The sequence below is a fragment of the Hemicordylus capensis genome, chromosome 1, assembly GCF_027244095.1.
Source record: "Hemicordylus capensis ecotype Gifberg chromosome 1, rHemCap1.1.pri, whole genome shotgun sequence".
Lineage (NCBI taxonomy): Eukaryota > Metazoa > Chordata > Lepidosauria > Squamata > Cordylidae > Hemicordylus > Hemicordylus capensis.
Window position 1 is genome coordinate 245,378,695 of NC_069657.1, and position 16,066 is coordinate 245,394,760.

Below are 16,066 nucleotides of genomic sequence, written 5' to 3' on the forward strand. Positions count from 1 at the left end.
CATGCTACCTAGGTGTGCATGTAAAGCACAGGGATGTACATTGGCTAGTGCGGTAGGCACCGTCAGTGTATTGGGTTCAGGGTTTTCTCCATGTAGCCAGCCTTAATTGGGAATGTCTGTTTTCCTTATTTCTCTTGTCTTTTTATCCACTTCTTTAAAAGGTCTAGAGAGAGGTTTAACAAAGGCTTTGAAGAAGCTAGATGACTATCTGAGACATCCTTTGCCTGAAGAGATAGATGCAGGTAGCCCAGATGAGGAAAAGACGTCAAAGCGCAAGTTCCTGGATGGGGATGAGCTGACCCTTGCTGACTGCAATCTTCTACCCAAGCTTCACGTTGTCAAGGTGAGAAGATTCCTCAGGATAGGAGTCTGATATGAAAACACAATGCTATTGTTTTGTAATGTGTTGGTATGTTGCTGCCAGTCCCATCATTTATATGATGTGCTCCTAACTTCCATGAGTAGTAAGAAGTCCAAGGGCAGCACTACAGTGCATAGTTAAGTTTCCTTTGGATGTGAGGGAGAGCACTGGAGGCAAACAGTTTCTTTGTAGTACCTGTTTAAACAAAGATATAGAGGCAGAAAATAAAGGATGGCCAAGGCCTCCTCTTCCTTTGATGCATAGGATAGCACTCAGCAGTTGGCCTAATTTGTATGAATGAACTGATATGGTTTGGGATACTCGGGGCCAGACCAAAATTGTGGTGCGTGGGACAGAAATATATGAATGGCACTGCTTTCTCACTAATTAACATGGCACACAACCCACTGGGAAATTCTCCTGAACCACCACATTGAAATGAATGGGGACTGTACAGAAACGAAGCATATATAATTTATTGAGACTCACACAGAAGAACTGTTTGGTGGATTGTGCCCATAGGTCAGCTCTGTTTGCCACCCAATCTGCTGCCATTTAAGTTGCCTATGTCACTTTGCCTCATGGTAAGGCTGCTTCTTTTTGCTTGCTGCTGTGACTGCCACATCAGCCCAGTTTAAGGGAGTTGACAACTTCTTTCTGAAACTGGGTTATCTTGGAAATAAGATGAGCTCTTTTCGGATTTACGAGAAAATAGCCTGGCGAATTTTTCAAGCCAATCAGACACGAGCACAGAGGGATTTGTCTATCTCTGTTTCCATCTCTAATTGGAATAAAATCTGTCATATGTATTCAAAGACAACATTCTGTGTTTCAAGTTGGAATACCAGCTTGATCCCCATACCTATTTTCAAAGTGGGGAAGGAAAGAAAATGAAAAATGCAACATAAGTTCTCTTTTGAACACTGAGAGATCAGACTGTACAGTTCCAGACGTTTGTGAGCAGTGAGGAGAATGTGCTGTGTTTCAAGTCCCTTGATTGACTCCTGACGTGTTGTTGTTTTTTAAAAAACCCTTGTGGGTGTGGTGTTGTTTTTTGCACCACTGGTGTGAGTGCAAAATAGACTGTAATGCAACTTCTAAAGCAAGACCTCCATAAACTGGGTTTTACTAGTATATATAGATAAGGCTTTCCCACCTCAGCATGTCAGGCCCAAAAAAGTTAGGAAATGGATGTTAGTACTGGGATTCAGAATGCTCACTAGTGCAAGAATGTAGATCATTCTGTCCTTTAAGTGCTATATTTATTTAATTTATCCAATTATATATTTCTCCAGAATAAAAACAAGTGTCTGGTAGATCTTGGCAAGTCAGAAAGTTAGAAAACTGAGCCAAGTCATGCATCTTGCTTGGCTCCTTGAGGCATAAGCTGAACCAACTGACTGTATATGTATATGAGAAAGCAAACACAGAATCTGGTGCATTAAGCAGCACTGCACAAGTCATGTAATGATATGCTTACTAGCTTTGCTCATCTGGAGAGCTCATTTTCACTGACATTGGCCAATCCAGTAACCCTTGCAAGTTAATGCCCAGTATTTTTCTCTTTATAAGATTTTCTCAGTATAGAAATTCTGCAGTATCTCCTTCGGTGGTGGTGGTTGTTGTTTGTCACTTATATGTTCATTATGCAAAATGTTTCTCATTAATTCTCAGATTGCAAGAGCAGTAGGGGTGTGCACAAAACTGGATTTGTCCGTTTGGCTCGAATCCAAATTGGATTCAAGCTGGCCTGTATCGGTTTTGGCCCGGTCAAGTCAGACCTGGTTTGAGTTCAAACCAAGCTGGCTTGACTGCCTCGAAGCTATACTATCCTCGCTGGATTCCCCTTTACCGGTATAGCTTTGAGCTGGCTCGGTTTGAACTGGGCCCAGTTTGGTTCAAACTCAGACCAGCCAAGGCCAGTCCAGTTTGACCCTGAACCCATCAAGCTGAGCTGGCTCGATGTCGAGCCCGGCTTGAACTGAGCCAGTTCACACACCCCTAAATAATGATATGATGTAGGGAACCCTTGTAATATAAGCCACTGTCCTCATTTTAAAGGTCAAATGTGTCAGAGATGCAACTAGGGATTCCATGCCTACATGTGATTTTTTTGTTGTTGCTCCTAATACAAAAAGCAGGTGCATATTCACTATTGCAGATATTGCTTAAAAAGAGGCAGTATCTGAGCAGTTTCCTACAAGATCAGAGGGGGGAAACAGCTGTTCTCAAAGCTGCATAATTACTTCTGCATGCTAGGAAGTAGAGGCACATGGGAAGCAAGGGAGAGCTGATGTTAAGGGGCATATTGCTGTTCATTGGGGAAAAGAAAATGGAGGATGCACAAACATTGCCGAAAGCTGCATGATCTTTAACCTTGTGTGGGTCTGCAGAGGGACTGTGTTTACTGTATACATGTGAAGGACCTTACCACATAACTATGGCAGAACCCACTTCAGAATATGTAAAAGTTACCCACTAATTCTAATTAGTTATACTTTAGCAACTGTAGCCCCTCCCCCAATCTCCAAATTGTGCACACAGATAAAGTATGCAAAAACAAATTTGTACACATTGATTGCATGTGTTTTCTGTTTGAAGACTTCAGATATTTTGGCAAGGAGAAGTGAAAGCATGAAGAGAGCAGACTATATTAGAGACAGTTACTACTATTAGTTAGCATGGGAAAGGTCCCGCCACCTTGAAGTCTCTTTGATTTCCATGGAAAGTTAATGACATGCTTCACTCTTTCATTGCTTAATTTTATCCCATTGAAATGAATGGGACTTTGGCTGGTTCATCCCCTTTGTTAGTCCCAGTGGTTTCAACAGAGCTAATTCTGTACAGATATTTATACATTCTAAAGTGGGGGTTTAAATGCTTTCTTGTATATAGCAGCCAATCAGCTTGGGGATAATCTAAAGGTTAACAGTACTAAGATTTTTACAGCTTCTGCTATAGAGCTTGTTGTGTATCTTTATTTCCCTTTTGCATGTAAGAAAACCTATTGATCATAAATGTGTTTTCAGAGTATTAAAAATGTATGTTTGGGTCTTCATTCTAGATTGTAACCAAAACATATCGAAACTATGAGTTCCCAGCAGAGATGACTGGACTTTGGCGATACCTGAAAAATGCTTATGCTCGGGATGAATTTATCAACACTTGTGCTGCTGACAAAGAAATTGAAATCGCTTATGCAGACGTAGCCAAACGGCTCAGCAAATCCTAATCCAGATCTGCAAGATCCACTTTCTCCAGATAATTCCTCCTTCATGCCTTCAGAAGTATACATAAAATAATTACAATGGGCAGCGCCCAGGCTGAATTAGTCATGACAAAGCCCATTGAAATTAATGGGAGGTTAGCCACTGTTTCATTGATTTCAGTGATGCTTAGTCACTATCTGAGTGGCACCTTTATCACTTCACCTTTTGACAGCGAGAAATACACCTCTCTTTGTGGAGAAAATGTAATGCCGTGGCAATGCAGAGAAGAAAATATTTCTTAAATATGTACCAGTAAGCTGGTAAAATTCATGATCAATGTTTTGAAACCGTATATCATTTTCTTTGATTAACAGCTATCTTCTAAGAGTATTCTTTAGCTGGAAATGTCAACATTAAGTTGAATATAAATATAAAGTACTATTTGGAAACACACTGTGAGTGGGACTAGGAACTTTAAATTAGTGGAAGATGTGACTGACTGAGAAATGGGGCTGGATCATAATGGGAGTATAACTTTAGGAAATAGATTTAAAAGCTTCTTTGGAAACACATCCTGTTCTCAGTTATAATAAGAGGCTTGTGCTACCGGTAAAGCCTGAATGAATGCTAGAATTGCAGGTGCGGATTAACATAGTGTTGCTCTCAGGACATAGTGCTGAAGTGTGGAAATGGTGAGTGAAATAATTTCGTATACATTCATGACTCAAGGATGTTTGGAGGAGTCATGTCGATACAAAAAACCAGACAAAAGACAAAAACAAACCACTCTTGTTTTGAGACAAGAAGGCACTGCATTAATGGAATTCAGGTATGTACCGAAAGAATCCTCACATTTAGCGGTCGTCATTCTCAGTATACTTGCCAACATATTTCTTAGCATATCAATAAACAAGAAAGGCATGAAACAGAAATTGGTGCCTCATGAATTTGGGGACAAGAACATGAGCTTGATTTCTTTCCCTAAGTTGGTCTAAAAGTCCTAACTACAGCAGTGGTGTTCTAAAATTGCAAGGTTTTCTTCCTAAAGTGGAAGCTTGGCTGGTGTTCAAGAACCATCCAAGAGACAGTGGCTTGTCTAAGTCTTTCCTGCTTTGTACCATTAGGGTTTCTTTGTGCTCACAGATTGATTTTGTGGAGCTGATTATTTTGTGTTACATCCAGCCTTTGCATAAAAAAGATGTGCTTGAAGCCAGTGGGTATTTTCCCCTGTAAATTGCTTCAAAGCCTATTTTCGTGTGTGTGTGTGAGTGAAATATAGAGATTGTAGCTTCTATGCCATGGCACTCTAAGAAACAAAAGTTTAAGTCAGAGTCGTATTTAATGGGATGCAAGTAAGTTGATTCTTTTGTTATGCTTGACTGATGACTTCGGTGAGAGTCACATTCAACATTTTTATTACTTTTTTTCAAGACACATATTAAAAAGGGAAAAAAATTAAGGCCCATGTTTGTAAAGTACAAACAAATGTCATATTTGTGAGCTATGTATCCTTTTTCACAGCAGACTTGCTTCCCACCCCCCCTCCCCCACCCCACGGCAGCAATAAACTGTGGGACATTGAAAGCTTTTGTGCAAGTTCCAAACGTAATCTTATTCTCCATGTACATGCTGCAGCAAGCTTCTGCGCTACTTCCTAGCATGATTTGCCCGTTGTACACGTGCTGAGCAGGGACCTCATGTAGTTTTCATAGCGCCACCTGCTGGCCAGCTCTTGTGTTCTGAGAAGAATTCACCCTCCCCTGCCATTGCCTCAAAAGTAGGAGTTTTGAGTTCTTTTCAGAACACAAAAGCTGGCCAGCAGGTGGTGTGGCAAAAATCGCATGAGATCCCTGCTTGATGTGTGTACAGAGGACAAGGTTGCACTAGAAAGTAGCATGGAAGCTTCCTGCAGGAGATGTATGGGAAGTATCGTGCTTAGAACTCGCACAAAAGGTTTGCGTGTGATTGCCATCTGGAAACACCCCTGGAGTCATGTAGTGGACAAAGTGTCAGACCTGGATTCAGTGTCCCCAGTCAGCTGTGGAGCTTCCTGGGTGGCATTAGACAAGTTACTTTCTCTCCACCTAACCTATCTCGCAGGATTATTGGGACAACAAAGTGGAGGTAAACCCATGTGTTGCCCTGAAATCCTTGTGAAATACAAATGTGTTAATATGTATAAATCCAGAGGGTGTCCAGGGAGCACATGCATCTTTAGGACATGGAGGTATCTCTTCTTAAGTGAAGTGTATGTGTGTTCTAGGAGTTGGGACTTATGATGTATGTCTTTAAAAACTGATTGCAGACATAGCCTCCAACTCTAGAGCTATGAAGGATGGACAAGGCAGTAGAAGTCATCTCCTCTTGCACTGATGCAATTCTGACATATTTCCATTGACTGCAGCAAAGTTTCTTTGTAATTAATGCAAACCTAAAATGAGCCAGGAAAAAAAAATCTTGGCCACAGAAAGTAAACCCTGTTTAACCCTTGTTTTATAGCCAATATTTTGTTTGCACCAGACTTTCTAATGCCTTGCAAGAAAGTCCATGAACTTCCCTGTTTTCCCTCTGAATGGACAATTTAAATATAGGCTAGACTTGAGAGCAAAGGCACACACTTTAAAATACTGCTGAGAAATCAATTGGCTCAGAAAGCACAAGTAACAGCCAGAAAAATCCAATGAGATCACAAAAGTCTGACCAGGCACACGAGGTTTGTAAAAAAAAAAAGAAGAGAAACAACTTTGCTTCATAATAAAATAACCAGATTGGAATTATTTCTATTTTAAAAGTATGAAGGTGTTTGGTTTTATTTATTTTTAATTCATGCTTTCCCCCATGTTCAGCATGCAGCACCAGCTGACTCTATAAAACTGTTATGAACAAGGCCTCTATGTTATTGCATAAAAAGCAAAGATGTCTGGTGGGGGTTATTTTTTGGCCACTTTGACTTTTTTACAGAACTAGATTCTGCTTTTGTCATTACATAAGAACAGCCCTGCTGGATCAGGCCCAAGGCCTATCTAGTCCAGCATCCTGTTTCACAAAGTGACTCACCAGATGCTTCTGAAAAGCCCACAGGCAAGAGGTGAGGGCCCATCTTCTCTCCTGCTGTTGCTCCCCTGAAACTGGTATTTAGAGGTATCTTGCCTCTGAAGCTGGAGGTGGCCTATTGCCACCAGATTATATTCATCATCAGCCAAGTTTAGTGTAACTAGATTTTGGTCCAGTTCACATAATCATTAACCACTTATTGATGGGAACAACAAATGATGACTTGCATGTGTGTTTGAGCACTCACAGACTAATCAGCATAGATTAGAAGTTCCATATCATTTGATATCAACTAAAGCGCAATACTGCTAAATTGAGATATTTCACATATTTGGCTATGAGATATCAAGTATTCAGTGATCATGGTGAGAGATCATTTACATGCATATGTGAACCAGCCCTTTGATTTGGACTAAAGAATCAAGACACAGAGAAATGTGTTATACTGTACGTAAACTTTTTTGTCTCCTGTTTTACAAAGTGATCAAAGAAGCAAGTGAAGCAGCTAAGAACATGTGGTTATTGACTTCTTTTAGCATTGCTTGGAACCAGAACTTTCTGTTCTGCTGATACAGTAAAGTAAAGTGCCCTTGAGTCAATCAATCAATTTATTATTGCGGCCGTAGGCCATACAGAAAACATACAAAAATTAAAGAGAATTAAAAACAGAATATACTAGCAGTAGTATGGTACATAATAATGAACAATAGCTCCTAAAATTTGGGTCTTAAACTGGATCTTAATCTAATAGCAACATAGAAGAATTTTGCCACCACCTTGGTAATCTCATTGTCTTGATCTTCCAGACAGAAATTCAAATAAAAGGGGTCAGCTCTTCCTGGGAAATGCTCCAATAGAGGAAATATAAGTTCTTTTCTGGTATCAGAATACAGGGAGCAATAAAGCAGCACATGCAAAACAGTTTCAGGTAGGCCTACACCACAAGGGCACAGGCCATAATCTGAAGATCCCTTATGAAATCTTTTTTCTAGAAGGGCTGAAGGCAACACATTCATACGGGCCTTAGTAAAAGCTATCCTAAACTTGGGAAAGTGTAGGGAAGCTAAATACTTGGCACCTCTATTCCCCAAAGGGGGCATGATGCCGAAAAATAGGGGAGAACAGGTCCTGTTTCCCCTGGAGACAAGATTTTGGTGGTCAATATCATGAAGGTGTTGTATAAGTGTGTGCCCTTGAGTCAGTGTCGACTCCTGGCGCCCCCAGAGCCCTGTGGTGTTCTTTGGGAGAATACAGGAGTGCTTTACCATTGCCTCCTCCCATGCAGTGTGAGATGATGCCTTTCAGCATCTTCCTATATTGCAGCTGCCCAATATAGGTGTTTCCCATATTCTGGGAAACATACCGGTGGGGACTCAAACCAGCAACCTCTTGCTTGCTAGGCAAGTCATTTCCCTGCTGCATCATTAGGTGGCTTGCTGAAACAGTAGGTTCATCAAAACTTTTTTTCATGCAATCAGCTGATGCTATTCATTTGCAGATGTGCCATCTGCACCACTTCCTGTGATTTGTCACCATGTGCTCTCTCCACTTCCTTGTTTTCTTGCACAAACCTGAATCATTTAGGTGATTCAGTGGGTTTGAATCAAAATGTCTCATTCAGCCATTGTCTGTTCCTCCTACTCTGCCATTGGCACTTTCTTTCTTGTCTGTGCATCCATTTACTTGGTCAACTTGCCAACTTTGTTCATTAGCCAAAGCTAGAATTCTGGGTACCTAATGTCCCCGGAATCCTGCTATATCCTTCTCCCACCTCAAAGTTCCCCTACACTTTCCCTTTTTTCCTTTGTATTGCATCAAATTGGGGCAGAGTAACTGTTGTATAACGGAATGAAGCACATGAATATGACCATTTTCGGAGGATGTGGTGGGAAGGCAAGATCCAGCATGCCTTCCCCTGCAGATGATCCTGTTTGTTGTGTGGAATGCACTGCTTGCATGCCCACATGATCCACACTGCTCCCAGCAGCATGGATCTCTCGAGGCCAGGAAAATGAGTCCTGGCCTTCAGGGTTCTCTAAATGTACCACAGGAGCAGTGCGGTGCATTTAGGGAATCCCCCATGAGTTGGATGTTCTAGGCGCCTGACTCTGTGTTTGTTCGGACTGCGGGCAGCTCAAGCATGCACATGACCCCAAACCTGAGAGGGCATGCTCGCATCCTCTAACCCAGGTTAAAGCCTGGGGTAAATTCCTGGGTGCTGGTATTGGCCTTGACCCAGGTTGGGCTAGCCCGGGTTCGGCTGCGCGTGTGCACAGTCTCACTGGGTTGTCTCCAAAGGAGTCAAAGGAGTGCCAGTGGAATTCCATTCCCGCAGTGGGGCTTTCCTGACCCTCCTCCCTGCTAAAACCTCCTGGGCTCCCTGAAAATCCACTCTCAAGGGTTGAGGGGCCCTTTGGAACAGGGTAGGATGGGATGCTGGGAACTGCAGCAGGAGTGGGAAAAGGGCAGGAATGGGCTGAGAGGGCTGCCTGGCATCAGTGGAAGTGTCACTCTGCTCATGCAAGGCTCCTTGGGATTTAGCTCAGCATAACAACACATAAGGAAGAAGAACCCCCAGGTGTACCATTCTTGTAGGAAGGGGATAAAACATGTGTGTAGAGGAAAGGTGTGAAGATGAGTTCTTGGGTAGCAAGGATTAAGACTGAGATTTAAATTAAATGAACAGCGACAAGAAGTTGGTATGGGTGCAACTGTATTGCTGTTAGTAGACCAGAGTGTAAAGTGCTTTATAGCCTTCATGCCAAAACCACCATCCCCACCAGTGTTCCCTGTAACAGGGATTTCCTGAGGTTGTTGACTACAACTCCCATAATCCCCAGCCAAAGGCCACTGCAGCTGTAGTCAACAACATCTGAGAATCCCTGTTACAGGGAACACTGATCCACCCTGTTTTATAGATTGGAAACTGGGAATTAATATGGTAATTTTTAAAAGGCTATGATAAGACTGACGCTAAGTAAACCATCACTGTCTGTTAGTCCACACAAGATTGTGGCATGTACTTCAGTGCTTGAATTATGATGGGGCAGATATTGCGGGGTGGGTTGTGGGGGAGGCTTGCTGAAATTCACAAGCTCTGCTGAATTTCAGCCAATTCATGCATCCCTGTAATCTTCTTAAAACACTAGCTAAGGGTGCTGTCACAAAAGGTAAAGATATTTGGGCCCCTGTAATTCAAGCACTGTATGCCAGCCTTAAATTTGTAGTGCTTTGATAGCGAACCTGATAGGATAGGATACTGAAATTCCACATTTTTCTACATCTAGAATGCAACAAAGTGATTAAAAAACTTGGTGAAAGAGAAAAGAAAAAAATGTCTTTACAATTTAATATCCTGCCTAATTTAATGAGTACCAAAGGCTTGGGTAGCAATGGGGAAAGTATGTGAACTCCAAAGGTTGTGTCCATTGTCAGTTAGCTTCAGATTGGCTTCAGAACTTTAGCTTCTTGTGGCTGTCTTTGCTGTTTGAATATGAAGTAGTATGTGCTAATCATGCTAAAGATTGTTTATCTACATTGGCAAAGCAAGATTTCTGAAAAGAATCTAAATGACAAGACAGACAGTATGGATTAACAATAACTTTGTTCATAAATTTCTCACAAGATGTAAAAAAAGATGCAGATCAGAGAGAAAAGTAGCCAACAATATGGATTTAATCATCAGTGTTTCAGAAAATGCAGACCAAATGTCTGTAAAGATGTCCATTGTAGCCAAACATTTCTTAGATATTTGTTTCAAAGACACCCGTGCTTCACGCAGTACTTCATTCCTATCTGGGATCCACATTGATCTCACTCCTAATATTAATTTTAAAACTGCTGAAGGGCACCATTTCTTGATAGGATCCTTGAGTTGTTGACAGTCTAGCAGAGCTATAAAGCTAGGCAATGAAGTTTCTAGGACATCTTGAATAGGAACTGTGGCAAACTCCTCTCCACTTTTAAGGATCTTGATTTCATATAAGTGTGTGCTCCCAAGATTTAAATATCTACCAATAAAATGTGTTTTTCTTAGAGGATATATTGTATTCAGTGTAAGAAGCTGACACTAACCCGAGAACTGCTTCAAAAATTACATAGAGGCAGGGAAAGAGGAGCATGAAAGCCTCACATTACTTTCCCCACTTCTGTTGTGACCTATACGGGGAGTAGAACTCGTGGGTCTCGAGTCTCTCTGTTTGCGAGATCCATGGATGACCCACTTCTCACATTAGCAGTGGAAGTAGGGAAAGGCATTTTGTATTTTTGGCCCTTCTTTTCCCCCATGTATTGTCAATCAATTTTATTGTTGCTCAGTGCAAGCATTATGTGGAAATTTTCAAGTCTGGAGTGAAAGAAGGAACATGCACACGAGAGAGAGAGAGAGAGAGAGAGAGAGAGAGAGAGAGACGCGCTGCCAGAGCTCTGTTTGCCTTATGCTCCTGCAGCAGTTCAGGATGCCAACCCCAAACCAGGCACTTTTTAAACAGCACAGCAGCTTGCCTCTTTGGCTGTGGGCATTGGGAACTGCTTCAGAAAAAATAGCAAGCTTCATATACATGCACAGTACTTCCTCCTCACGCGACTCTTCTTTGAATCCCTATAACTATCTTGTTGTCTTGGTCGGCCTTTATTTCCATATCCATGACAAATACCAAGTCCTTCTCCCAACTATGCTGGATTTTGAGAAGGGATATTTGCGACAACGGGGTGGGGGGAAAGGCTTTCTGTCCATCAGTGCTCACTGCCACAATCTCATATCTGTTCTATGGCACTTGTTCACTCTCCCTACCCTTTCTAATCCACCTACATTTTTTCTTTTCATTTTCAATGGGTGTGTGAGAGCTTGACATCGAACGGGCATGGTACGACTCTACTGGTGGTCATACCAATGGCTTTTGCACATGCACAGAGGTCACTAAAATGGTCCCTATGCATCCACAGAGGCCCAAAGCTGAACTAGGTCACCAGAGTGGCTACTCTGGGGCAGGCCGATGGGCAGGGGGGAGCTGCCCTGCCATCGCCTCCCCCGACAGCCACCACCGTCATAGCCACGGCTTGCACTTGTAAGTACTAAATTACTCCCCTCCCACCCCCTCTGGGTTTAGGTATGCCTCCCTGCCCCTTTACCAGTGGAGCTCCAAGCCAGTTTGAACTGGTTAGGCAGTTGAATCAGACCAGGCCCGGTTCGACTGATGCCAAAACTGAGCTGGGCTGGGTCAGTTCAAGTCCGGCCCAGATTCAAACTGAACCAGCCTGGCCGGTTTTGTGCATGTCCCTAACATTTTCCTAGTTTACTGAGTACTGGAACTAGGCAACAGAGATAGAAATGTTATACACAGGATGGTCATTATCTTAAGTCTCTTAATCTTGGTGACACCCATGAGGACCTTTTGCTCATGACAAACAGCAGCCCCCACTGTGATAGTGATCCATGGGCTGCATCTGGCGGCTATTCATTTACCAAAGAAAACTTAAAACACATCTAGGATGGTGATGCATTTAAAGTGTAGTCATGTGTAGTTTGACTATGTTGCCCAATCATTGGAGGGGATAAACCGTCCTGAGCCTTTTGGAAGGGCGGTATAAAAGTTTTAACAAATAAATACATACATACATACATACATACATACATACATACTAAGAGATTGTTCTGGAGCATTTTGATAAATGCCATCTTGTTAATGTTGGCTTCTGGTTTAAGCTTTGGCCATGTTGGTTCCCCCCGCCCTGCAAGCCTTGATAATAGTTATTCTAATCAGCATGCGTCACTAGTCCAGTGGACTACTTTCCATGGGGTTCAAGCAAAAATCTGTTCCTGCGTCTTCTATGTACCCACTTGGAAAGTAGGTTTGCAGCATAGCTTCATTCATCAGAATATTTTGATGGATGTGTAACATTTCCAGACACTCCTCTCACTGAGATGTTTGCAGTTGTTGTAAGACTACCCCTGTATGAGACACACCCAGGGAATTTAAATAAATTAGTCCTATTTGATAGTCATGCTTTTGTACAGGCTTCTAGTATAGTTCTAGTTGCCTAGTGAGACATAATTAATGGGACTCATAGATGGAAGAAGCTGTTTCTCCTGTACATTCAGGATCAGTGGCAACTCTGAATATGCAATTAAATGAAATCAATGGCTGACATGAGGAAAATTACTCAAAGTAGCCCCATTGAAATTAAAGGCGTTGAATTTCAATTACTCCAAATAGTCCCATTCCTCAATTTTCCTCACTATATCAACCAACATACATCTTCAGTGAAGTCTGGATGAGAGAGAGAGAGAGTTTAGAAATCTAATTTCCCCCCTTAATAGGCCCTTAAGCACTGGTGTATTTATTTGTTACCTGTAGACACAGCTTTAATGTGGCCTGTTGAGCAATGCGAAGCATGCTGCCCCAGGTAAATTTCCAGCCCTCCTTAATGCCAATGCATGTAAAACTTGCACTACTGTAGAATAATGTGAAGAAATGAAGTGCTGCAGATTGGCTACCAGTGAGTCAGTCCTCATATGCCTGCAGCGCAACCTCTAAATTGGTCTGACATCAGAAACCACAGGGCAGGAATGCCAGCACTGAAGTGATTTTTTTTTTTTGGGGTCACCAGTCATTTTCTATTTATAACAACAGCACAACCCCATTTTATAACAGAACAATAAGGCACAACAGGAGCATGCATTGTTCTGTTCAAATCACTTTTCTCAAGTGGGTGAATTTAAAGGACTTAGCTGTTGGCCTCCTGCCTTACACTACACACATCCAGGCGAGGCAATTAAGGAACAACAATGCAGACCCTGTTGTGTCTGAAAGCTCAAAGCCAATTGGGGTTGAGCAACAATCTGCTATGAAACAGTTTGAGAACATACTAAGTTGCTCCTTTGTCTGTGGTGTTTCGTAGTCAAGCCACTGAAACAGAAGCATTAATATTAAGAAGTGTGAGGGGGGTCACTTTTAATAGAGTGTGTGGTTGTTGCGGGGGAGAATTAACTGCGGTGACTGAAATATTCTGCTATGGCTGAAATTGCACAATACTTTATTAGCTTTCTGCAGCCTCATCTCAGTTAGCTCTCTGTTGAAAAGCTCCTTCACTTAAGTTTTAATTTTTTTAAACTGTAAAAGTAAACTTTAAAAGTGAATGTAACCGAAGGATATGAGTAGCTAGAATTCTTATTTATATGAATTATTGTAGATGTCGTGTTTCCGGGAAATAGTTTTATTAGCAATTACTCTAAGCAGTGTTTTACAAGGCGGCGAGATGTCCTTTGAATCAGGAAAGAAAAGTCTGATGCCATAGCAGTTGCCTTCTATATGATTTTTTTGCTGGACTAGAATTCTGATATTTTTCATTTTCAGGAAAACGTAGGGTTCTGATCTTGAGTGGTAACCTATTTGAAACACAATAATCTGCAGACATTTCATAAATTAATTTCCACTACTCAATTGCAGTCCTCGCTGATCAAAAATCAAATTCATAAGGCACTCTTAGTTTTATTGCTACATCACCAAGACAGTGCTGCCATTGACTGCTTTTTAACACGATTGCCCCAGAGCCCGCTGGGGACCTCTTGCCTAATGGATGGATAGTTATTGTGGCTGACACCCAGAGCAACAAACTGCTTGTGAAAGGGCATTGTGCTAGTGCAAAACAGTTGTATTACCTAGTTGTGCTCAGCTTGGGCTGCTCTGGGAAGAGCATCTGCATGCAGATGGTTCCAAGTTCCCTCCCCAGCAATTCCTAGATAGGGCTGAGAGAGAGACTCCTGCCGCTACCAGTCTGTGTTGACCAGGGTTGCTCAACTTTGGTCTTCCTGCAGATGTTGGCCTACAGCTTCAATAATCCCTGGCTATGGCTGGGAATCATGGGAGCTGTAGTCCAGAAGCAGCTGTGGGTCCTAAGTTGAGCAGGTCTGGTGTAGACAATACTGAGCTAGATGGACCAGTGGTCTGACTCTGTATAAGGCAGCTTCCTATGCTCCTATGTTGGGTCTCAGCTCCCACTTGTTCACCTAACAAATTAGCCTTGTGACACTCCTGTTCTTGGGCTGCAGTGTAGAGACACTGCTGTCAGGCAGAATGGGAGGAAGTAACAGGTGCTTGTCAGATGTCAGTGAATCTATGAACTGCCCCAAATTTATGAAATGTTTATGGGCTCCTAAAATATTGTATTGTACAGGTGATACAATACTTTTAAGTTTCTTGACCCGGTGGGCCTGTATTCCTTATCTTAAAATATGAACAAACTCTCAAGAAGATGAGGATCAAAGATGGGTAGATAATTCAGTCTGGAGCAGTTTATAACCAAAATAGGATACTGTACTTTATTATTTGCAAGTAAAGAATTGACATTCTGTCTGTGTGTCCATGATTTAATACAGACTCAGAATTTAGTCTAGTCATGGGTCTATTTTTATTTTTTGAATGCCATTTTGGGGAGGGGCTTCACTGAATGGGATTTTGCCATTGAGCAGTTTGGCTCCATCCAATTTTTAAGGACTAGAGAGTTGCCTTTAAAATTACTGCTAAATGTTTGTAATCTGTCAATGGTGGCTGATATCTAGACTAGCAAAGGTGCTAGTGCGGTAGACCGACAAGTTGCACTAATGCAAGAAGATCACATTGTTGTGCTAAAACCAGGGACTTGTGAAACTGTTCTTGCACAAAAGTTCCCTTTAAAACAAACAAGACATGCAGTTGTGTAAGCGCAAATGTTCCTGCGGGAACTCAAACTAGTCTGGAACACAAATTCAAGATTTGGCACAACGAGTGCAACAGCTTTGTGCGAACGCAATGTTCTTCCGCAAGTGCTTCTTTAATCAGGATTTTAACCAGTTTACTCTGGTTGAGTCTACCTGACAGTAGCACATAATCTAATCATTAAATGATGCTATTATTTAAAAAATAAGAGTAGCTGAGTTGATTTCATTTTTTCACTTAAAAAATAAAATCTCAGTTGGTTTTTTTTGGAAGGGCTGTGGATCAAAGATGAAGAATTATTTTTTAAAGTATTAATGTTTGTATATGTTGAAAGATACTGCAGAACTTTCCAAAGCTGAGATGTTTTGTAATGCTTTTTCCCGTTCTTGATTAGCACTTGATGATTTCAATAAAAGGAGTTTATTTTCTCATATTAATTAACCAGCTATTTGTCTTCTTTAAGCTGTCACATGTTTAGCACATTTAGTTGTACAAATGATGTTTGTTTGCAATTTTTATCACCAGACTTCATGGGCAGCCCCCCGCCCCACTCCAAATGGCACTTTAAACTGAATAACTCAAATGGGATCATTTCGAACTGTTAACCTAAACCAGGGGCGTAGCAAGGTTGGAGTGAGCCCAGAGACAAGATTTTAAAATGCCCTCCCCCACCTTCACTGAAGCTCAGCTCATGAAGTAAAGACATCTTAAATGAGACTCGATAGTGGTAACAAAAAGCATTGTAA

At 41.7% G+C, this 16,066-nt stretch overlaps 1 protein-coding gene across 1 annotated transcript in view; it reads left to right on the forward strand.

The window, feature by feature from the left end:
* CLIC5 (chloride intracellular channel 5) overlaps positions 1-15,757 on the forward strand; it is an 80,563-nt gene extending 64,806 nt beyond the window's left edge. Inside the window, exons 5-6 of the mRNA XM_053284089.1 lie at positions 162-343; positions 3,426-15,757. Of these exons, the coding sequence (XP_053140064.1) occupies positions 162-343; positions 3,426-3,593 (350 nt within the window). The 3' untranslated portion in view covers positions 3,594-15,757. The remainder of the gene's footprint in view (positions 1-161; positions 344-3,425) is intronic.
* Positions 15,758-16,066: the final 309 nt, after the last annotated feature.